Source organism: Meleagris gallopavo, chromosome 13 (genome assembly GCF_905368555.1).
Source record: "Meleagris gallopavo chromosome 13, MGAL_WU_HG_1.1, whole genome shotgun sequence".
Lineage (NCBI taxonomy): Eukaryota > Metazoa > Chordata > Aves > Galliformes > Phasianidae > Meleagris > Meleagris gallopavo.
In genome coordinates, this window is record NC_139416.1 from 14836919 (window position 1) to 14862156 (window position 25238).

At 39.7% G+C, this 25238-nt stretch overlaps 1 protein-coding gene across 1 annotated transcript in view; it reads right to left on the bottom strand.

The window, feature by feature from the left end:
* The window catches only part of LOC100549071 (polycystin-1-like protein 2), a 32836-nt gene extending 8967 nt beyond the window's left edge, over window positions 1–23869 (bottom strand). The window contains 32 exon segments of the mRNA XM_085235195.1: window positions 89–317; window positions 988–1204; window positions 1785–2067; window positions 2069–2126; window positions 2129–2355; window positions 2858–3004; window positions 3489–3667; window positions 3865–3966; window positions 4162–4392; window positions 4798–4991; window positions 5376–5601; window positions 6242–6376; window positions 7461–7587; window positions 8411–8535; window positions 9458–9640; window positions 10900–11025; window positions 11820–12014; window positions 12860–13005; window positions 13224–13424; window positions 13903–14044; window positions 14295–14415; window positions 15129–15336; window positions 15726–15843; window positions 16114–16163; window positions 16750–16848; window positions 17463–17867; window positions 18518–18747; window positions 18963–19110; window positions 19535–19645; window positions 19800–19985; window positions 22916–23080; window positions 23617–23869. Of these exon segments, the coding sequence (XP_085091321.1) occupies window positions 89–317; window positions 988–1204; window positions 1785–2067; window positions 2069–2126; window positions 2129–2355; window positions 2858–3004; window positions 3489–3667; window positions 3865–3966; window positions 4162–4392; window positions 4798–4991; window positions 5376–5601; window positions 6242–6376; window positions 7461–7587; window positions 8411–8535; window positions 9458–9640; window positions 10900–11025; window positions 11820–12014; window positions 12860–13005; window positions 13224–13424; window positions 13903–14044; window positions 14295–14415; window positions 15129–15336; window positions 15726–15843; window positions 16114–16163; window positions 16750–16848; window positions 17463–17867; window positions 18518–18747; window positions 18963–19110; window positions 19535–19645; window positions 19800–19985; window positions 22916–23080; window positions 23617–23869 (5567 nt within the window).
* Between the last annotated feature and the right edge of the window lie 1369 nt (window positions 23870–25238).

Sequence of the window (25238 nt, forward strand, 5' to 3'; positions counted from 1 at the left end):
TATTAAGTAGTAATTATTTTCAACTCACCGCTTTTGAATTCATGACCTGAATTTACTTACACTGAAAATGGAATGAGAATTAGGTTACCTCTCAGTGATGGATGCTGACGTGCAAATCTGGTTCTGCAGGAGGTTCTTCATGTGCTGAACCTGCCGAACTGCTTGAGTATAACTCTGAGGCATCTGAAATTTATGAGGCCCCAGTAATTCGAGCTCCATCTCTACCTGCTGGAGTTGCATGTACAAGCAACGGTTGTAATCGCTGCACTTTAGTCGCTCACACATTCCCTTTTCAGGACTTGGGCTTCTTGTTTTTTCTGCAAGAAAAGAAATTGCCTTTGAACTCTCCATCTTCGAATGCTCATGGAAAAGACATAAAGAAATAGGTCTTCATGAAATCAGTGGGATTGTTCGCTCATATATTATTATTTAATTGAAATTGAATCAATGCCTAAGTTAAAGTTGGACTGAAAGGAACAGCAGCAGCACAAGGCCAAGAAGAAAATAAATGGGACAAAAAACCTGATATTTGTAGGTCTTGATAATATATAGTTAATAATTAGATACTGATAAAGCTGTTAGCTAACATTTCATTCTACAGCAAAAGAAATAGAGATTTCCATGTCTTTACTTGGGTGGTAGGAGGTGCACAGTGAAAGGAGAAGGCAGTGGGCACAAATTGAAACTTAGGAAATTCCATCTGAATACAAGAATAACTTCTATTGCAAGAGTGACTGGACACCATGGAGGGATTGTTCTGAGAATCTACGGATTTTCCATCCTTGGAGATACTCAACGTTCAACTCAATGCGATCTTGGGCAGTCTGTTCCAGTTGACTCTGCTGGAGGATCCCTTCCAACCTCAACTATTCTGTGACTCTGTAATTGCCTTTGAGTCAGAATGTAAAAGCTTGGGTCATCCCATCCAGTGTCATCATCAATTTCACTTCAAAGGTTTCAGTAGGCATGTCACATTAAGCTGTTTACCTTGTATATCCATAGGACCCAGTGTGACAGTTACAGGATCACCCTTCTTTTTGTTTTCATCATAAAACTCTTGCCCAGCTCTATTCTGCTGGCAAATGATATCTTCAACCAATGCCAAAAGCATGTTGATGTTAGTTGATTTTCCGAGATCTGATACTGAGGTCAGTGATGGAGCCTTCAGGGCTTTAAAGAGCGAGTTAGCAATTCTTCTTATGTCCTAGAAAAGACAGCAGCAATATGACAGTGACTCAGACTGCAGTGACTTAAGCTGATGTGGTCAGGAGGTGCTGCTGGCTGGGAGCTGCATCTATTGCTAAAATGGGTAAGTATGGCACATCCTATAGGGCTGGATATAACAGCTGGAGATGACAGATTTCAATGCGTTCAGCAATTCAGTTTTCAGGATTCAGTAATGCAGCTTACCTGTCTGTGGGCCTAAGCTGGGGAAGACAGGGTCTATGATACCTTTTCTCTCCACTGTCTTGCTTGATGTTTGCTTTTAACACAGTGATTTTAATCACTGTGCAAGGGGATGAAATGTACATAAGCTAATCTTGCTGAAGTTGAGGATTCCTCCATGTGGAATATACTGTGAAAGTGGATAACCCTTTGTTCATCCCATGGCAGTATAGATGAGTAACTGAGTGTTTTGCACCAAAGCACATTTAGCTCATCACGCCAGACAATTTGAAAGTCTTCTGACAGGGAAGATTTCTGCGGTTAAACTGGAGGCGTCGAGTAGCGCATGACAGCAGAGGGCAGTGCAGGACCCACCGGGAAGCAACCACAGCGCTTACCTTTGTTACAGCCTCTGGGGTGAGCGAGATGGCTGGGGTGACCTGTGGGGCGGGAGATAGGCTTGGGGACACTCGGACATTCTTTCCTGACTTCTTCTCTGTGCCCTGCATGGCTGGCCGGGGTCGTGTGTTCCTGAAAATCTGCACAATGAGCAGGTTGATGGGGAACATGAGGAGGGAGCTTTCAAAGCCGATCATCACTTCCTGCCATGTGAACTCAATCTTACCTATCAAGATCAAACAGGGGAAAGGAATAAAAATAACCTCAGGAACCATCAGATCTGTCTCGTGAAAAAGCCCATTTGCTCAACCGTTCCTCTTCTAGATTCTGCTCTCTATTTTCCTGTGCAAGTAATGAAAACAATTGTTACCCAAATCCATTTTCTGCTCAGCTGGATCCTTTGGCACTCCCCAAAACATGATGCTGGTCAGCATGGTGCAGAGCAGCAGTGAGAAGCAGCATGACACGCGCTGGGCTCGTGTGAAGGAGCTTCGTGGGGAGCGGCTGAAAACTGAGTACCAAATGTGCCCATCCTGGAAACCTTTGGAGGTCTTCATGAAAAACAGGTTGCTGGGAAGGAAGAGGGGGAAATTAAATGAATGCTTAGGAAGGAGAGGAAAGAATAAAGCTGTATTTCAGGGTCCTGGCCTGTTCATGCTAGGCATAGTCAGAAGACATATTAACTATGAAAAAAAAAATCAAATATCATGGCTTGATTTACATAGAATGGTCACAGTTTCTTATGTCCTTTCCTTCTGGCCACACCATAGTGGTGAAGATAATCACGAGCAGTTTCTATATACATTTTTAGGGAAATTACACTGAAAACAAGATGCTTGGGTTTCCACATGTCTCATTAATGTACTCTTTATCACCAGTATTTCCAGACTGATGTAACCGTTAGGGTAATAGTCAGGCATTGTTAATCATCCTTCTTCTCCTCGTTCAGAGCCCTTTCAGAGCAATGGAAACACCTCACTGTTTTCTTTTTGTCTAGAGAGTTGATGTTTGCATACTCGCTTCTCTACAATAACAATCAATTAGGAGCAAAAAGGCATAAAACAGAAGTTACCTGAACTGCTTCATGTCTTGCTCTGTAGCTACTGGGAATACTTTATCTAGGACACATTCTCCAATATCAACTGCTAGCCAGGAATTACAGAGGAAATACCATTTCTGGTCCCACGCAAGGTCATGTACCAATACTCGATTCACGTACCTGATGGGAAAACATACACGGCACAGTCATGTGTAACTGAGTGGTATGAAATTCAGGACTCAGCAGAACTATGGAGGACAAACTCTGACCTCTGATGTCTTTGACTGCGTCTGAATGGTGAGGCACAGAACACACATCAGAGTGCCCTAAAATAAGGTTCTTCTGAATACTTAGGTTGGTGATCTGATCCAGAGCATGTTACAGCTCCCATCTGATCACTGTGCCTTCGTTTCATGCAATATTTTCTATACTGTGTTTGATGAAAGTCTTGCACTAACTCAGAATCAACTGCATATGGGAAGTATTCCTTGTCCTGCAGTTTAGACCATGATATGATCTATTCATCTGGGGAAAAAAAATAAAGGCTAAACTAGCCCTTACTTTTTAGAACTGTAGAAAGAATAATTTCAAGTGCTAGGAAAGGAAAGCAGTTGTCACTATAAACATATTTTTGAATCTTTATTATTTCCTTGTATGCACTTACCAGGATGGATTGTCCCCTGAATTATCATGCCACAGTCGAATACTCTGCAATTCTCCTAGAGGAAAGAGGGTGCAGAGTAGGAAAACATCCACTCCTCCACGTTCAAACACTGGTGTGTCAGGATCAGTTAGATGATGTGGCTCACTCTCTCCTTCTAGTCCGTAGAGAGTGAGTGTCACCTGCAGAGTAAAATAGCAAAATGAAGGATCACTCATCTCAGAATTCTGTATGTGATTATTCCTCTGACATACTCTGCCCACTTTCTAGCTTAGAAATTGCATTTGAGCTGCGCTGTTCAATAGCCTTGGGTGCTCCTTTATTGCTCTGGTTCTCTAAATGAGTGCAAAGCTCTTTCACTGCACAGTACAGCTGATACCTTGGAGGTTGTGGCTGCCCCACGGCGATGTCCTGTGAAAACTGTCACAAGATAACGATACTGAGCAAAGGGGTCATTGTCTTCCAGCACTGTGATTTTTGCCTGCAGAGTGACATGATACAAACAGTGTATTAGCAGCTCTGTAAGTATAGGTACCTTAAAGCTGTGGATAGGAACATACATCTTATGAACAATGCGAATGGAAGGGATTAGGGTTAGATGAAGACGTGTTAAAACAGGACAGTCAAAAAGGCAATTGGCCTAAATACTTTCAGTCTTTATTAATGAAAGACTTACTTTGGCATCATCCTGGATGTCTTTCCTTCGGGCCCAAATAACTACAAGCACATATATCAGAAAGATACATCCTACTGTGGTCACCACGATGGGGTTGTCCACAAATGTACCAAATAGCTGTGCAGTTCTGCTAACATCAACAGCATTAGGTATGACAAAGAAGGAGCTCCCAAAGAAGGTAAGATGGTTGCAGAGACACTGTGTGCTTCTAGAATTTGTTTTTGATCCTACCTGAAAACCAGAAAAAAACTCTGGGTAGAACATTTTGCTTCAAAGTATCAGATAACTTACCAAGCAAATGAAGACAGTGCTGAGAATGGTGAGTTAGCATAGAGAACTGCTGTACAGGCACAAATCGTTATTGGTATATTAATTCTGATGTCCAGCCAGAAAAAGGCATTTATAATATGATGCGAACCTGTCTGAACAGCTCAGTTTCTCTTTATGTAGGAGTGCATCCCAAGAAGTGTAATGGGAATGCAATTTGAAATTTAGTCATAATGGATTAAATTTCACTTCTTCATTTTACTAAAACATCTGAGAATTATTTTATTTTGTGGTATGAATCCAATGGGGATCACTAGGGCTGGCTTTGGCATATATAATATAAAGATTTCTTTATTTCCCTCTACTTACCTGGCATCCATAGCTGTTCCAGTTCCCCTGCTGCTCATCCCAAAATACACAGCGGGATGCAAAACAAGTGACAGCTATAGCTAGCCCATCATAGACAGTGGAATCCATTCCCATGTCTTGTGAAACCATCAAATAGTAAGTTCCCTCTCCAAAAATGAGTTCTTCAGGGCTAAGAACCCAAGTATTTGTTTCACCTCGAACAAAAATATTTATTTTCAGTGTATACATGGAAATGTGTATTTTGAATACAGCTATATTGCATATAATAAATAAACTGAACAAAATAAAAGAAACAGGTACCAAATAATCCCTAGCAACTCATTGTTCAAAGCATCCCACTCTTTGCTCCTGAATCACGATAAATTGAAACTCCTTTGAGACGTTTCTTTCCAATTAGATGTCAGGCTCATTCTGCAAATCTGTGGTCATAATGTCCCTGTAAACTTGTCAGTGAGCGCTCCATGATATCCATACCAAATGCCCTTAACTTCCCAGTAGTGAACATGTATAGGGCTAAGTCTTTTGGCTACGTAAGCCCAGAATGCAAAAGTTAACTCATCACTAACATGCTGTCTTACCTCCATTAGTTTTCTTATAGAACAGATGATTTTTCATGTCATAGTTTGTTTCATTTGGGCGATAACCATATCCTAAGTAGAGTATTAGTGGAATGTCTTGTTCACATTCCAGCTGAATCACTATTGATGTGTTTTCGGAGGTGATGTTTACTTGGAAAATGCTAAAATTGCTCAGGTTCAACTGAATCCTATCTTCCTGGGGCGCAGAATGCCTTGGTAATATTATCTGGTTTTAAACAGAAAGACAAATACAAATACAGAAGAGCATCTTACTTATCTATAAGCACTGTAAGTATCTATAGGTACAGCCACATACTAGATCATCTTTTCTATAAGTAAGGCTGTCAAAAATATTTTCCTTGAAATTGTTTTCTTGATACTGTCAGCTAACTTCTGAAAAGTCCTTTTCCAACCTGTATAGATTCATCACAAAATCTGTGATCTTCAGTGCATTTTTTAGCAGAAAGCTGAGATTATTACTGAAATAGTGGTCACATGAAGTACATAAATGAATTGTCTAGATGTCGGTTTATAAATGGGTTAGGAATCCCAAACATAAGTAATACGAGCACGCAGTTGTTGGGTATTGAATCAGACATTACATTGTGTTTCAAGGTCACTGTAATCTGGAATGGTTTTCCCCAACCGTTACCATTGTCACAACCATTTAAATGAATATCATCTCTTTTCTGAGAAATATTTGTCATTTTCTTCTTCATATCACAAAAATAACTCCATCACAAATGCAGACACCCATTATATGTTGAAATGAATACAGTACCTCCATTTGCAGTCAAATAAGACAGTAATATACAAGACAGATTGTAAATGGAAGGAAGAAGAGGGATAGAAAATAGTGACTTTACCTCAATGTTTTCTGTAAGATTGCTGACTGGTATGATCAAGCCATCCAGACCAGTAAGACTTAGACCTCCCACTGTTCCACTGATGTCAAAACTGGTGTCACTGGAGAAAAAGGGATTCATGGCAAAGCTCACCATCTGTTAACAAGACATTAATAATAATCTCTGAGTTATTGTTAATATTTCACTATCTTAAAAATTAAATTGGTGAATAGACCAAATAAATTTGTTGACCTCAGACTCAAACAGTACTCAAAAGAAGCCCAAGTCCAGTTTTAAATACATGCCTAATTTCTGTGGTAGGCCAAACAACTCTGGAAGGTGATTTTGATTCTGAAATGCGGTATGTATGCAACAGTGTGAGGTTCCATTCACTGGAACTGTTTTGTCTTTCAGATATCAGATATCAAAATGCAATTGCATAAGCCTTTTTGAAAGAAACTCCATCAAACCTCTGTCACTCCTCTTGGAATTAGAAACAAAAAATCTGTTTTTACTATGATAGCAATGGATGGAATTGTGTGTCAGATTCATTATTTCAATAAGAGGATTCAGAAGCCTCTCCTAACACTCAGGTGGATATATTGCTGTTGTTATTAGGAGGTTCTGGTCATTTTTTGGAAGAACTGGAAAAGACACAATGAAAAAAAAAGTTTTACACTATCGTAGGAGTTTCCTGAGAGTGTGAAATTAATCTGAGAACCCTTTGAAAATTACTTATAAAAACATCACAGTATTATGCAATCCATTGCTCTGAGGGTTAAAAACAAAATCTCCTAACTTGGATCACAGCTGTGCTATGATCAGGACATTTGCAGACCTTCTGTCTCCTGCAGGATCTGAGTGCCTCAGAATCATTTGCTTCCAGCTGGGATGAAAGAGGTCTGCTGCCTATTGGTTTGAATGTTGATAGGGACTCTGAGCTGTTACGTATCCCTCAGAGCATTAGACGTAAACAAACAGCAAATAAGTTTGTAGTATTGATTCCATCACCTTCTCTAACCATGCAAGTTTAAAGCAAGAGAGTATGTAAGGGGAATTTAAGCTTGCTCAGCCAGCTTCATGCAATTAAGATAAGTGAAAGCTTCTTTGACCAAAAGTGACTGGAAGGATGTCTTGTGTGCTTGCACAGTCATAGTAAAAGGAGAAAGGACTCTAAAATTGCTTGACCAAGAATGTAAGTTGGAGGTCAGGTTGAGTCAGATTAAAGCTGTTTACTTGCCCTTATATCCACTGTTTCATCATCAACTCCTGAAATGCCAAGAGAGGAAGCAGTTGGGAGAGTAAAACTGGCAGAGCTGGAACTGGAGATATTAATGGATGTACCATCCATATTTTCTGTTTGTAATCTATCCAGTCCAGTTGGACAGAAATGAAACAGAAAAAAAGAGAAAGAAAATAAAAACACAGAAAACAAACAAACATGCAGTCAGTAGTATGAACTTCAAACACAGAGAGAAAGTTCTCTCAAAAAGTACTCTTTGTGAGTATAGCTTATCTGGAAAATTATTTCTGACTGCCGGCAACTACCTTAGCACATTGTCTCTGATGTAGTAGTCCACATAACACTACCATACAGTCATCAGGAAAAGGGGTGGAATTGGCATATCTGTATGTGAAGTTGTACCCAATTAGGTGTACTTATGCAAAAGGTGCACCTGGTCCATGTGTGAACATGTTCTCGATTTCTACACACAGTTAAATGTGAATGAAAATCAGACTCTCAGGGAAGAATATGGAGATATCAATTGGGAATGGAGAATGCTCATCAGGCTCCTTATGATTATATTTGCTCTTGTCAATCTAGTTACAGTTTCGTATATCATGTATTATTGGCAGCTTGGCAACTTGGAAAATAAGAAAGAACTTACCTTTTAAAGGCAAGCAGCTGCTAGTAAGTTCTTCTTTGGTCAAAGAAAGCATGACATGAGAATTTTTAAGATGATATTACTGAAGCTAATTGGGGTCCAAGCTGTTCTTACAGTTAATTAGCAACTTCATCATGCTGTTGAAGTTGTCATTATGCTGCAGTATTAATTTGAGTGGTTGGGTGGTTTCAAGGATAATGCAATGAATATTTGAGGAAAGTTTGAGTGCCTATCAGGAGCTTGGGGGTGGTTGGGGAAGATAGACAGACAGACAGACAGACAGACAGACATTTGTTACTGTTACCTGTTTATATACATTGTGGCAGAAGGAGTAGTAAGGACCATGGGTTCATCATCTGGTTCCTTCCCAAACAGAAGTGCATTCTGCAGATTTTCAACTGTATTCAGGAGTTGGTGGGACACCAAACTCTAGACAAGCATTAGAGGAGGGAACATCTAACAGAGCTGCTCAGAATCAGTAAGTTGCTCATTATTGGCCCTTAATTCTTTTTATTATGAAATATTGCTTTCACTGTGTCTTATAAAGCTGCCAAACTTGTTGATGTTCTTGTTAATCTCAGAGAAAGTTATTCTTATCAGCAGTTCAAGTTCTGTAATTCTCATGAAAACATAACGTACTGCAAATAAATGTCTTACAGTAAATGGAAATCTAATATTTAGAACTTCTATGCACTGAAATTTGAAAGACTACAAACATGACATCAATTTCATGCAAGACATTTATGTATTTGTGCATGTTAATGCCCTTTCACTGCACATTTTAGTGTTGAAAAGCAAGAGCTAATTACCTACTGGTTGTGTTACTGTTGTGTTGTCCTGGGGGAGTCTGAACAGTTCGTAACATTTTCTCTCAGGTTAGATTTATATCATACTCCTTTGCAGGACTGACAGCTAAAGTGTATTCAGTCCAGGAATTACACAAAGGGAAATGACAATTCACATATAAATAGGAAGGCCTAGGACAAAATAAACACATTGCTTAATTCTGAATAGAAAATCAGAATGGGCTTTCTGAAAAAATGTAAGCAGAAACCTGAACAGATTTCAGCTCTGAAGTAATGAAACAAGTCATGAATACTGAATACCTGAGTCTTCCTTGAACTGAGGGGAAAAAGGAGGGGATAGAACCAAATCGGGAAAAAAGATGTATTGTAGTCCATCTACTTGTCATCCTGTAGAGCTCTTAACACTGATCCTGTCTTCTATGCACTGTCCTGTGCCCCACCTGATGCCAATTTAAAAATGCGAGGCAGCAAAACTCTTTAAAATCTTCTAAAGCAAGTAGATGTTCAGCCACAGTCTTCTATAAACTGGGGTGAATCAAAATTACCTGTTCTGCCTCAGGCACTGTAGTGTTCGTGGCTCTGTTTTGTATGGAGGCTTGAAGGACATTGCTCACTGCGTTAAATAGGTAGCTGGCTGCGTCCGTTAGTTTCTGATCATCTCTGCTGTCCTCTGTGTTTACAGTGAGCAAGGAAGCGCTGACATCTTTCAGTGTATTGCTGGCTTCCACCTGCATGGGAAATAAGTGGAAAAGTCTCTGTTTTACTAGTACCAATGACACAAGCAACACATTGTGCCATTGAGTCTTTTACTGAGTATTGCAACATAAGTAATCCCATGGGACTATTTGTGGCTAAGGCTGTTTTACTGTAATTACATGTGCTGGGCTAACATCTCAAATACTAATAAAGATGGTATACTACTAAATGACATACTAATGTCCAATACAGACCTGAAAAATGCAGCCTGCTTCCCCAGATTCAACCCATAAAAACAAGATGAATAATATTTGAAGGAGGCTTATCATTCAAATACTGGGCCAAGGTACAGTTTAGATGTACAGTAATGTAGTAAATCAGGTTATACTTCAGAGTGATGAGTACAAAATATAACCACACTCAAATGCATGTGCATTTCAATCTTAATTTCCATATAGCCTGTTGGATTATCAGTAAGTAATACCTTTGGCCTTGTGCTGTGCTAGATGCCAAAGGAGAATGAATCTTACAGCTTTTATTTTGTGCCCAAACATAGCTAATGATGGCTTTGTGATTGTGAAAGCACTGGCCAGCATAATAGCCCGAGGTGAGAGATCCAAGCAAATTCAGTGCAAGCTTGTACACGTTCATTCCCACAGTCTGCAAATGCATAGCAGCCTCCCTATACAGTGAGTGTTGAATCTGAGCGATATTCTTGTCCTGCTGAAATTAACCACATATTGTTGAAGTGCTCCCAGGCCATTGTCTGGCTGTATAACACACCAGAAATCAGGACAACTCTTCTCATTGCCAGTTTGTTTGTAAAATTTCCCCAGTGACAGTTTGTTCTACTCTTTCATGTGCTTACTTTTTACTGCTTAAACACAAATAGCATTATCTGCTAATGTCATATTGTCAAGGAACACTTTTGCAAGGCCAATCTTAACATTTGTGCTTGGTTCCTCTGGTTGTGCTGCCATGTTCCTGTCCCACTGCTTTCTCACTGAAAGTTAAGGTTTCCATCTTAAGATGTATCAGAGAATGTAACTGGCTGGCCAGTCGTAGCCTGGATTGCAGTGGCTGCTGAGTAGGTGTTTGTGCTTGCAGATTTGCTTACTCAAAACAGTGAAATGTATTCCCTTCTAGTCAAGACATACATGCTGGTACAGTTATAAAAAGAAATGAGCAAAGAACAGATAACTGTAAGGCACTGACATTCTTCCAAGGTTAGAAGGGTTCAAAAGATTCTGTACTGCTAGCGAATGGAGACAGAGGATGAACTGCTTCTTACCTGTGCTGAGACAGACAGCTCTTCAGACCTGTAAGTGATCTCTTTCAGTACTTCTGACATCTTAAGAGCAGTTTGTACTGATGTTACATTAACAGCAGAGAGAGTTGTCAGCATTAGCCCTCGGAGCTTGGAATAGAAAGGGGTAATTAGGCGAAAGATTAAGATGCTAATTAAGTGCAAATAGTGCTATATATTGACAGCCAGGGTTGCTGTGGAATATGTGGTAGAATAAAACTCCTCAAGGATCATGTGAACTGATGTTAGGTCTGCTGAGAAACTGCCACTTGCGTTAACCACATGAGTTTTGTGTTTTCTTCCAACACAGAATTTTTACAGTTAACATACATCAGGAGTGAGCAGAGTTACTTCTCAGATGCATGTGAATTACCACATAAATTCCACTTCCTGAGAAAGCAGAGCCATGTTCAAATAATAAATCATAACTGAAGGATATGTTGCATTTATCTAGACCTTTTCACCCAAGCATGCAAAGCACAGTGTAAATATAAGCTTATATCTGAAACATAAGCTTGTAGCTGAAAGGAATAAACTAAAACTACTTGCTATCTAGAGCTCCAGGGGAAATTTTTAGAGGAAAGGCAATTTTATTATATTTAATTGTTTTTCAGAATCAAATTAACTGTAAGTTTAAAAAGACTATGCAAATTAGTTTAAGTGATTGCAATAAGAATTGTGAAAGTGTTCTTTTACTGATGGATGATAAAACAAATTTTTTGGTTGGGCAAATAGTGAATAATAGCCAAAATCCATGCCAAACACTGAGATGGATACCAGAAACTTGAAACCTCCATTGATTTGAGGAGGTGATATATGAGCTTTTTATTACTTAAGAGCTTCCAAGGAGTATGAAGAGTCCATTATATTGCACTGTACTGCAAGAAAACAAGTGTCTGGCTCACCTCTTTTCGTGTGTCTGCCTGTAAAGATATGTTAAAGTTTTCCTCTTGGGTTTCATGATTAAGGACTGAAGTCACTGACTTAAACAGGTGGAAAAGACTCATGCTGTTGTTCCCATCTTTTAGGATGGTGTTTGCCTTCTCAGATACAATGGTCTGCAGGGTCAGGTTCCCATCGATTGTATCTGCTTGTATAACCTGATGAGGAAATCAGATATGCTCTTAACATTGCTAACAATTATAGTTGTCACTGAACAGTTTCTGCAATTATGTCATTGGCAGCCTAGTCAGAGTGGAACAGAAAACTATGTTATCAGGGTTTTTTGTGTGTTTTATTTTGTATTAAATTCTGCAGACAGCTCTGCTGTCCTCTTGGGTCCTTTCACTAAGTGCTGAAGTCATGGGCTTGTACAGCTGGAACAGATCCATGCTGTTGTTACAACCCTATAGAACTTTGTTTGCTTTCTAAAATACAATGGGACATCTTTAGAAATGTCCAAATGTAGGAAAACACCCCAGTTCCATCTCAATCTATGACAAATTTCTGTCATTATAAGATGTCTGATCTTACCCACTTGGCTGACAAATTTGTGCAGAAGAGGCAGAGCTTATTTCAACCCACAGTTTTCTAAGCCCCAGTGAGTGGATTGCCAAGAAAGAATTTGCGGTGAAAAGCAACTTCTCTGAGTATGAAGCATGGGGAAAGGCATGGACTTCTAGCAGCCTGATAGGAATCTGCCGGGCAGGCAGAAGCTAGAGTTTTCTGGGACCTACTAAAAAATAACTCCAGACTCTCTAAATACAGCCTTTGCTACCCAGTGTCCAAATAGATCATCTTTTAAAATTCTGTCCTAGAAAAAGAACAGTGGAAGTGTCTTGATTACTTTGAGTCCAGTGAGAATAGTCTCTGTTAGACAGGGAAATGGTGATTATTGTATGGTCACAGACATATAATAAATACAAAATGGGAAGAAGTTCCAAAAGAGATTCACAGGTTAACATCAACTTGGAACACCTTGAAATAAAGTATTTCTTCTGTGTACCTTCACCGAAGCATTGGTGTGAACTGTATCACCAAAACTGTTGCTAATAGTAATTGTCAGATGTAAAATGAAATTATTTTCCTCTTCTCCAAGTGGAAGATAAACTGGGAAGAGTTCAGAGTCTGGACCACAGTGCAGGAGAGAATCTGAAATAGGAAAGATGTTGTTACCTAACAGGCATCACACAGACACCTCCTGCTATCTAAGAACAGGGCTTTGTGGGTTTGCATTGTGCAGACCTGACTGGCTTATATGTAGACAGAGAGCAGAAGCAGCCTGTGCCTTTGCTCTTACTAACAGCAGTAACAGTGCTTGCCAGAAATGTGAAAAAGCACTTAGTCAAACAGTTCACCTCAGGACTTACTTGAGTTCAGATAGAAGCAGTAGTTGAGCTGTGTGCTATGACTTGATTGGCACGAATCCACAGAGCATGGAGTGCTGCAGGAGACTGTGAAAGTGGTGAGCACAGATCCCTGCTTGGGAGACACAGCACAGCTGGGGACCTGGGGCGGAGGCACGGTGCTGACAAGGTAGGTTTGTTCCCCGTAAGCACGCTGAGTCAGTGCTGGGAGTGGAGGGAGCAGAACATCAGCAGTAATCGTGCTGCGGCAGCACTGATCTGCAGACATCTAACCTATCGTGACAATGATGTGGTTTGTTCAGGCACCACAAACCTAATAGTGGGCCTAATCAGAAGTGGAATCCCACTATTGAATCAGCCATAAGAAGAGAAGAACTGTTAAGAGCACAGTAGTTTTTGCATTGTAACTAAAATTCCATTATTTGATCAACTATTCAACACAATGTTATTTTCAGATGAGCCTTAACAAAATTATTAACAGCTTGGAGCGAGAGAACGGAATTTGTCCTGCCGTGCAACAGCCCAGAACAAACGTAATTATGTTAAGGAACCCATATGTGAAGTAACAGCTCTAAACTTGTAGAATTGCTTGTCAGCAAGGCTACATATACGTAACATCTGTATGATGTCATGGTGGCAGAGACTATCTCAAAGCAGTCTAGCAAACCTTGCTTGCCCCTACCTGTTACTTTAATCTGAAAAGCTTCTCCATGCATCTGCAAGAAGGAGCTGTTCATTATCAACGTGGATGTGTTGCTTTGAAGCAAATTCAAAGAGTTCTGACGGAAACCAGTCAGGCTGCAGGCTGGAGGGAGGGGTATAGACTGGAAAGCCAGACAGAAAAGAAAACATGACAGCAGAGGCTCTTTGCTGTGATTTCTGTTGCAGCTGGGCTGCAGAAGTGGGGTGGCAATTTGATGCTATTTTAACCACTGCTAAACACAACACCACCATGCCTTGGTCTTCCCTGCTATTTCCAAAGCTCCCCTGCGACAAAGCACCACTCTGATGCTGTGGCTTTTCCTCTTAACAGATGCTTATTGGTAGTATTTCTGACAAATCTGTTGCTCTCACCTTGTTTTGGAACGTGTTATCTAAGTACCAGTTATAGTACGTGTCCTGAGAGTCCTTCTGTCGAGACACACTCAAAACAACTTCCTCACTAGCATTCACTGGCTTGCAGTTTGCCTCACACCTGTAGGGAAGTAAGACAGTAGCTACAAGTAGTAACTGGATGAGAAGTCACAGTCCTCGATGTCAGTTGTTTTAACCTTGTTTAATGAACATCTGCAAAATCCCCATGATATTTATACAGGTGAGCTGTGACTCACAAATAGTGAAATACTTCATTTTGCCGCAAGAGTTTTAGAAACCTTCATCTTTATTTTCAGCACTGACTGAAGTGAGGAATCCACACACTCTTTATGTTCATTCAAGCTCTCAAGTAAATCCTAGCTCTATTTAACCTCCTGAAAGGATTATATTAACAAATCATTGAAATGCCATTGATCTTCAGTGAGGCCCCAGATTCCCAAAGACCAGATTTTTTAAAGTATTATTGTGTCTGTGAGTGTCTAGTAGGAATTTCAGATCTATTTTTTACTTGTATTCCCATCATTTCAATTAAGTTTGCATATGGAAATCTCCAAAGATGATAAAAGGTAGACGCGGTTAAAATGCCAAAGTGGTTTTGGGAAGAATATTATTCAGTTTCTAAAGGGATTATGTTCAGAAATGTAGTCTGGAAAAACGCAGCTAGACCCATTGTCTTTAATTCCTTTGAAGGTAATAAATAAATTTACAACAATCAATAAATTATCATAATAGTAATTAATAATGATACGCATGGTCCTGCACTAGGTTTGTGTAGTGATATTAAGTAGTGAATGCTTAAGTTTGAAAACAGACCTGATTTCGAGCTGTAGATCTTGTTTTGCAGTCACATAGAGGCACTGTTCATCCTGCCTCTCTTCATTCCCGTGGCTTCGCACTGTGACCCTCACAGTCACTGCTGACTTCGGAGGAGGAAGGCAGGAAGGTGGGATTTGCACCTCTCGTTGGCTGGTAAGGATTATCTGGTGCTGCACACATTCATCCCATTCAGGCCAGCAAGCTCCTGCATGAACATTTATTTTATAACTTGAATAGTTATAACATCCCATGTCACTTATAAGGGTCTTACACGGTACAGGTTTCGAAGACTCTCACCTGGCTGTGAGAGTAAAGGCTTAGGATGGGTACATATTGACAAATTAAAACCTCGGATCTATCTTTGGCAAAAAAAAACAGAACTGTGTACAATGCAGTATTATATACCATGATTAGTTGGGTGTTAAAACCAGAATAAGGTAGAGGGGCATTCTTCATACACAGTGAATGGCAAACTTTTAATGCCAGGCAGAAACTAAACCACCAGTCAGAGTATCACAACTTGGTCTGGCCCAACAGTAAGTTTGTCACTCATGAAATAAAAATTGGTGGAAAAACTTCAGGAAATTCACATACCACAGGACCAGAGAAAACTGGAATTATCATTGTTATCTGGCCAGCCAAGAGTAATAGTTGTGAAAGGATCCACGTGACGACTCGGTTTAATATGCATTTTGTTTTTCCTTTGGTGACCCTAAAAAATAAGTAAATATACCAGCTAGGACAGTGGCATGTATAAACACATACGTTATTTCATAAATGAAAAAGCTCTGAAATTTTAGACACCGGATCACTCTAAGTGCATCTGTAGTTTAAATGCTCTTTCCTTAACCAGTAGTAGCGTGTGAGTATCTGCTATAGGAACAGCAACAGATGGCATAGAGGAACGACATGTGGCTAAATATTCCCAAACTCTTATGTAATGCATTTCAATTTTAAAGAAAGATCTTTAAATAATACTTACTTTGGTCATTTGGGAATTTGTTTTAGAGGTGTCTTTTTCCTTAGCACGATCTGCTACAAAAAACAACTGTGATAAGCAATTTAGTTTCAGTAGGTGAAACTCTAACTAGATAGTCACATACTGTAAGTAAGATCATTGTTATTCTTCAGTCATAATGGTGTAAATCAAATTTACATGAGGTGATGAAATTTAACTGATGTACAAAGAAGAAATGAGGAAAAGTACTGGAAAGGTTTCAATGGGATTAATTCTAAAGTCACTTTATTCCTGGTATATTCTGCTTTTGTAAATGTAAGGACTTGCCATCTAGAAATGTTTACTGACAGCAGCTTATGTGATTTGCTATGATACAGATATTTCCTAACTTCAGAACTATATTCCAGGACATACACTTCACTAATTAAACTTGAGGACAAACAGCAAACATGCAATGTGTAATACATAGAGAGTAATGCTAATTAATGAGCACTTCAAAGCCTGGGAATCTGCTGTCATCAGGAAGAAGCCTCCTCAAAAGTTTCAGCACTGTTGCTGGAAAGGAAGAAATTGCTAGATGCAAACCATAAACACTCCATGAAGTGCTCTGATTGCAAAAAGACGTGGTCAAAACCAGCACTGTCAGATTAATGCAATTACCTTCTTTATGAGAACTGTTTGCCAGCACATTGATGAATCCAATATCCAGACTCACATTTGAGAAAGCATTCATGGCCACCACTTTCACTAGGAAAGTACCTAGGAAAGACAAATGCTTAAACTAGTATGTCAGTGGACCAGACCATCATGTTTATGATATAAAGCTCATAAAGAAAATTCTATTATTTTCTCTTGGTTAATTTTGTTTGTTGATGAGTTTTCCACTTTGGAAAGCAGCTGTCTTGTTTGAGATTTTCTACCTGAGGGGATGGGATGTTCAAATGGGTATACAGAAGCCCAAGAAAGCTTCTAATGTTGAAAATCTTAAAACATAAAACAAAATCATAATTAGCTTCTGGTGTGCCAGCTCTTGCATGGGATTTGAATAATTCATTAAAGGAGATTTTTTTTTTTTTGTCTTCTGCCACTGAATTATCTCTTAAAGACAATCTCGCTAGTCCCATGTTTTAAAGGCTTTGATTGTTTAATAATGGGAAGAAAAAATGCTAAAAAGCTGATTCCTAAGTCCAATAAAAACTATGTGCTGGAGACTGATGTGCAGATGAGGATGGAGCTCCCCTTTTCTTTGTCATCTGTGCTAAGAACTCCTCACATTTTCTATCACAATAGTGTGAAATGGGGTATAAACTTGGAAAGTTATATATATGAACAAACAGGAACATCTTAGAAACACATAAGTCAGCATCCTGTACCTTCAGAGTGCACGGGAATGATGTATGTTTGAGGTTCCCCTTGAGGGCAGTCTTCCTGGTGAGCATGAGTTTCATTCGATCCAACCACTTCAAACCTCAACTTAGCTGGGGCACCATGAGACACAGAGACATTTATCTCCAAATTCTCCCCCAGCTGCAGCGTGTGAGAAGCTAATACAGCCCGAAGACCAGACACTGGCTCAATTAAGTGAACAGCGATGCTCTCCAAGATCTCTGGTGCAGTTGTGTTGCTGGACACTCGGATTTCCAGCTGATGTACCCCAGGGCCTAGCAGCTCTTGAGCAGCACTGTCAAGTGTCAGGTTGTGAGAGGCAATTCCTTCTTCTGCACTGGACTCAATAAGTGTCATGTTATTTGCTAATACAGTGTAGGTCACTCTGCTACCTGTAAAAAGACAGTTCAAAATTTCTCACAGCTTGCATAATAGGCAATCCCATTCTGTATCATACAAAATTTAAATATTTCTAGAGTCATAACAATACTGCAGCAATGCAGTTATTTTGAATAAAGTCACTTCCAAGTGTTTTTGTGCCCATCTAGGCTCGCTATGGAAGTCTGTCACATTTTCTGCTGTGAGCATTAAGGCAGTCAAGAGAATTCAAATGCTACTGAATTTAACTTTTTAAACATGCGGATTCCAGGAGCCCGACGTGAGAACAAAATATACAATAGCAAATATGACCTGCTTAGTGTGAAATCCTCTTACCCTCAGCTGGAGAGGCATTTCTGTGGATTCCTAACTTCAAATGCAGAAATATTACTACTGGCTCCATGTAGATTCATGTGACTAAAGTCGAGGTCGTGCTTTGTCAGATTTGTGGAGAGGGAAAAAGGGTTTATGTTTATGTTCAAAGTGGTGTAATCCCTCTGGGAAAAGAACCTCTACAATAGAGCTTGGAGTGTTCAGTTGCAGAAAGGCAACAATTAGAGGAGGAAAAAAAGAGCTGTTTTCTGTAATGAAAATCCTACGTCCATTCCATGGTTAGGATAGTATCTAGATTGCTACTTAAACCACACAGACTAATTACCCTTACCTCCACTGAGTTCAACTTGAATCCACAACAACTCTCCATACAGCGTTTGGCAGTGAGAGCCGTTCCCAGACTGGTGGTGGCTGTAGCACCCAGTAATGCTTAGTTCATCCATCTTGTCCTGAACCATCACCCGCTTCTGTGCTGTCACATGCCATTCGCTGGTGCTGCATTCCACAAAAACAACAAACTCCCCAGGAGATGCATATCTATGTGTGACGTTGCTGAGCAGTCTAGAACAGAAAGAGAATGGCCACTTGTGGAAAACTGTCCTGGCAAGTCTCCAGCCTTATGTGACAACAGCAGTCACAGCTGTCCAATTTCTGACCTGACTCGTGTCTCCTGCAGTCAGGAGGTGGACAAGGCTCTTCACACTAAAACAAATGCCCTTGATTTTTCTGTTCTATACAGGGAATTTGTCTGATGATATATAAAGGGTATATCTTACGTTAGAGGGTAGTAAGGATCCACAGTGTGTCCATCTCCAGTGCTAATGATGCAGGAAAGGTTGCCAGAGTATGGAGAGAGCAGCCAGTTCAAAGTGATTGTGATGTTTTCAGAAATAAAACATGTATCTGTTACAATCAGCTGCAGACCTGTAAAACACAACAGAATTCAGTGCCATTTTGTCTACATTTCTTGCTTAAGTCAATTGATTTTCATGCATTGGTAGAACAGGCCTTCTTCAAAGAGTTCAACTTCAGAGTTGACACTGCTGTCAATTTGAATGCATTAGTGGAGCGATCAGGATCTGATTCTTCTCCATATCAGTTGGTCAATATTCATGTGGGAATATAACTTTATTTGTGTATTTTATGTGTATGGATTTCCTGGCTTTTTATCCTATCAAAAACCCTCTGGAGCTGTCAGTAAGGACAGAGAAATTACATTGTTATGTCTTCAATATTTTGAGTGTTCAAAGAAGAACATTCCAGGGATTTCTGAGAAAAATATTACACTCATAGTGTTACAGCCTAGTGAAGAACAGGCTGTTGATACTGACAGCCCTCTCGCACTTACCGTCTTTGCAGTGGTACTGAATGGACAAATAGCTTCCAGAAGCTGGACACGGATCTCCGAAGAAAGTGCCATCTGCTGCCACCTGGCAGGCCTGAAGACCATGACACTGTCCTGGAAGGAAGTTTATATGGATTAGTGTTTTTGTCTGTAGCTGTCATAATTCAGGTGAGAGACAATCACAGAAACAAGGGTAGAGATGCATTAGTATCTTGTTCTGAGTTCTAGACAAAATTCCACAGCAAACCCCCATGCCAAAAGACACTACCTGCCACTTCTTCTCTGACACTGATCCAGCTACATTCTTCCTCCGTGCCATTCTGGGGAGGAGTCTCCAATACACAGTAGTGAGGGGTCTTCCTTCCATAGAATGACTCTCCAATTTGAATAACTTCTCCTGATCCACACTGTACGGTGGCATTGTAATTATCACAAGCAATGCTCTGGCCATTTTCTAATAGGGAAAAAATAATCTGATTTAACTTTTTGAATTTCCAAAAAAATCTTCTGGAGTTCTCCTGCATATTCTTTTTTTTCCCCTTTTGTTTCTCTTTCTCTCCTTTTCTCCCTCTTAAATTAAGCAATACTGAAAATGGAAAAAAGAAGAAAGCATCAAACACTTTTCCATTCTTAAAATCCAAAAGAATAGATTCATGCTTTTTACCACCTTAAACAAAAATTTGATAACATATTTAATAAAAGAAAATATTGCCATTGAAAAGAATAAATATACATTTGTGAAAAACATGTAGCATTTATTTGACCTGCAGATGATCACATCTTACTTCAGAAAGCTTCGTGGCAGTGTGTGATTTGCATGATATTAAGGTAATTGCATCAGAGAAGTGTTTGCATATAAAGTACAGGACCTGATCCCATTTCTGTTACAAAGACATCTTTATTCCTTTGTGATATTCAATAGACTCCATTCAGCAGGACTGTTCAAATGAGTAAGGTCATATTTCTAAAAGCAAACACCTCATTCTTGGGTTATTCTGTGGCAGTTAATTACCCTTCAGATTTCTTGGGATCCTTTAGCAATCAGGATATGTAGAAGAGGAGGATGAAAAGCTCTTACATGAGAGTATTGCAAAAGAATGTTTTTGTTTCAGCTGTCTCAGGATTAAAGACATTGTCCTCCAATTGCTGTTTTGATCATTCCCCTTAAGCACCTTGATTAACAGAGCCAGTATTTGCACACTGCAGTAATTGTATGCTACTGTTATTTAAAGCTAAATCTAAGCCTGGCTGTAGCTATAGCAACATGATCAGTTTACAGATTAGAGCTCTCTAAATAAGCTTGGAAAATAATTTGCTGTTAAACTATATTACAAGCTATTATCTCTTCCATTTATTTGTTCTTTACTTGGTATAGAGGGTTCTCATAGTATTTGCTGTCTTAGTAAATTTACATATGAAAATGCATAGAACCAGATGTGTGTTCCTTTGTACTGGTTCAATATGTATACTTTTACTACAGCAGACTCCTAATTCACAGAGCACCAATTGGTAGGATAAAATAATAAGAGCAGTGAATTGAACTAAGGAAAACTTCTGCTTGAGCTGAGAAGCACAAATCATTCTAGAACAGAGTCAAAGAAAGGATGAAGGCAGAATGCTGTCTCTGGTTAGATGCTTTTAGAAACATATCTCAGGACATCAAATGTGCATAGTTACAAGGAATCAGAGAGATTCAGTTCAAATAGTGATATCACTATAGGAGCTACCTATACATTTCATATGAAGTTTCATACTTGGTGTGAATCAAGCCTCACAGTACTTGGGTGTGAGGGACTTAAATATCACTATGCCCATTTTACAGAGGCAAACTGAAGTAGTGGAGCTGCACAGACTTCTAAACATTTAGCACCCAGAGGAATTAATGAGTAGAATGTTGTCCCTGTTAGGGTTGTGGTTCAAATTCCTTGCATGGAAAGCTAGTAAAAGAGGAGTCTACATTATTATTGAAACATGTATGTACATTAAGGGACATAGGCTGTAGATACTGAAAACAAGGCTGTAATTACCTCAATCTGTTCTCAGTTTCCTTGGTAATGAAAAGATGGATGTAGGGCAGGGCACTGTTGCTCAATAATGCAAACTCTCATTGAATTTAATGGGCTTTAAGTCAGATCCTATGGTAACAGATGGTAGCTTCCTTAAAAACAGATAGTTGTCTACTGTGGTTGTAATGGAAAAAAAATAATTGTAATCTGTTTTTGCAAGGAAAATCAGCTGAAGGAATTGTACTGTCTGCCAATTTCCACTCCCCCAGTCGTTTTTAATGTTAGTCATCTTCAGCCAAATTTGATGTATAGATATAAACCCTAAAAATTCATGAAAATCAATAGCAAGGTGAAAGAGAAAGAACTGCATCAGTGTCTCCATTATGAGTAGAAATTATACCCCAATTTATGATTGAGGGCCAGCAGGTACAGCTGATGGCTTTGAAGCTCCTGCAGGGCCACGGGGACAGAGGGAGAAGTATTTGGAGAGACAGAAAGTGCTGAGAATATAGGAGTGAGCAGGGGGACTGGGGAGAAGGATGGAGAGGGGATATGGAACAGGAGATCAAGACAGGAAACAAAACATTATTCATTTTGCTGTTTATGGAATGACTCGTTAATTATGTCAGACCATTGCAATAGCCCTGCTATGGCTTGTGGTAACCTGTACTTGTATATTGGATTTGAAGACTGTATTAATGAGTCTACAGCCAGACTTGCCATTGAGTGCTTGTGACCTTCGATCTAGTTACAGTTTAAAATACTTGGTTTATGTGCAAAATGCAAGAAACACAAATTCCCCTCTTATCTGTATGTCAAGTGGGATAATACTGCCAGCATTCCTTTCCAGGACTGTTTGTTCCAACCAGTTTAAGGGATATAATGACCGTACTTTTTCTGTCTGAGCACAAGGAAGAACAGGCTCTTGTCTGTATCCTTGGCCCAGGGAAGCCCTTGAACTTCAACTGATGGAAGGATCTGAGAAGAAACAAGAAAAACTTGCTCTCACATTTGCTTACTTCAGACTGCTAGAACAAGTATCACTGGAAGCCTGGCTGTATTTTTGCTTCTGTGACGAATAGAAATTATTTGGATGGGCTTGCTTTGGCCCATATTTATGATTAAGAATTTAAGAGCAATCATATAGGTAGGTGAGTTCATATTTGTAACCGTTCTGAAACCCGGTGATTTTAGGATTCTTCTTTCTATCACTACAGATCACCAACAAAGTGGAAAAAGAGCATCTATTGGGCTTGTATGGTTTTTTGCTTGCTCACTTTTAATAAACGTCAGGTTGTTGCTCAGCCACTTTGAAAGAAGCAAGACAATTTATGCACAATTGTGAATAGAGTAAGCTCACTTCTTAGTTCCATCTTACCAAACTGACAAATGAAGTCAAATTCCTGGCTGCAGTTTTCAGTCACACCCCACTGATACTTGGCATTCTTCAGGATGTATCCACACACAGATGAATAAGGAGATGGCTGATCCTTGTACCAGTTACTGTAGTTTATATTTGAGGTGTCCAGCCAAATAATTGACCCTGTCAACAAAATATATATTTCCTGAGTGTTTATTTCCCACAGGAAAACAACTAAAGAGTCAGAGTCTGCAGAACAAATCTGCATCCTTGCTCCTACTGAAGGAAAGACAGTTTTGTCTGAATAGAAATCTTCAATTGAGTTTTACATGAAATCTGACATTTCTTCCCCCCAGACTCTCAGCCTCAAGATTCCACCATTTTCTTTGCATCAGATCTTGCAGCATTTCCCAGCATGATGCTTAGCTTGCTTGTCCACTGGAAAACCAACCCAGCACATATTTTTCACTGGGTCAGCAAGCTGATCTAATGTGTGTTTACACAAGAGCAAGATCAAATGCAAATGATGACAGCATACAACTGAGAAGCGAAGCGGACAATTAAAATATCTTAATATAAATCTAAAGTTACAGCAACAAAAGCCACAAAAGTGGCTTTTCAGCAGACATCTATAGTGGGATAGATTGCATTTGTTGTCATGGCAGGTAAGCATCACAGACTGATAGTTCTAAAGAAGACAAGATTTTAAAATCACCTACCGTCAGTAGTTTCATTCAGCAGGGAGTCTGAAATCAGTCCTATCCACCATTCCTGATCCTCAGCAATATGTTTCTGCAAGAATTCTTGAGTCTCCTCATTTTCAATAAAGACAAGGTGCCCCCCTCCTCTCTCACACCACCTCTGGGCACTTGTGAATGTACGTTGCAGTGTAACAAACTCATAGCATGAGTTGTTGAAAGCTAGCTGATGCTTTGAGCAAGGGATTCCTTCCTCATCAGTTGCCTCCTCCATAGCCAAACATACAGCAAGAGAAATTAGAACTGTGATCCCAAGCCACATTCTCATCTTAGTGCCCGGTGTGGCACTGGGAATGCTTATCACATCAACACTCTTTTTGCTACCTTCTTCAAAAGCTTGAGTTGTCACGTCATCAGTATTCCTCCTTCCTCTATTCTGCTTGCAACAACAGCTGCAATAGTACGTGGAACAAATGGGATATATAATGGATTGTGTCTGTGGACACACACAGCAAATGCTGGTACTAAATCACTGCAGTGGCCATTGTGAGGCCTGTTGTATAAACGTCATTCCATGTAAAGTCAGTTTGAAGAGAAGATATGATAGTATTGCTTTCCTCTTGAGCAGAGAAGATAAAGTTGATGTATGCTGCTACTGGACACATGTGAAAGTGAGATAAAGCTTCTCCATCAAAGATATCATTGTACAAGCATTAAGGCCAGAGGTCTTCACAATGACAACAGAGACACAACAGTAAGAATAAGGAAAATGAGAAACACAAGAAGTCATTAGATGGTAAAACACACTGTGTTCCTCTAGATAATTCAATTGTTTTGAATTGCTTTGTTTTTAATAATTATTATTCTTTTAGTGTGATTGTTTGAGGTACTTCTTTTGGAGACTAATTTTGGAGATGCCTATAATTATTGTATCATATTCATCCTGCCTACCTGTTTACATACACTAGGGTTAATCTCAGCTGTTCCCAGTAGACCTAATTGTTGTGCTTGTTTAGAGTTCCACACCCATATGAAATGCTCCCATCAGCCCTTAAAAACTAAGCTGCTTAACTATACAGAGCTACCTCACATCTGCTAGTAAGTAGAAGAGAAAGCTGGAAGTTGATACAGTGATCTGGAAAAATGTAAATACTGCCTTTATCATCAAAGATAGTTGGGAGCCTGATGTGGGCACTGCACCGACTGCTGATGGACTTTGTGAAGCTAGCTCAGCAACATTTAGGAGCTGAAATCCCTCAGTGCTTCTGAGCTTCCTTACAAAAAATACCCATTGGGTTTATAAGGCCTGGATGAGCAGAAACATTGCACTGTATCCAAGAAATATTTAAGAATGATCTTCAGCCTCAAGACCTTTCTCGACCTCAACTCCAGTCACCTTTCTCAGCTGGATAAAGCAGGATTATGGTCAGGGTTTTCAAGAGAAAGTTTGCGGGAAAGCGCTTAATGGATGGGACAATAGGAGAGGAAGGGGAAAGAAAATGTCATGCGGGGGAAGGATAATCACTGAGCTAGATGCCCTCTCTCCTATTGCAATTGAAAACTGAGACTTGCTTCAGCTATGGAACCCCTGCTCCAGCTCCCACATTAATCTCTGATTGATAAAGAGGGCTGTTGTGGCAGAT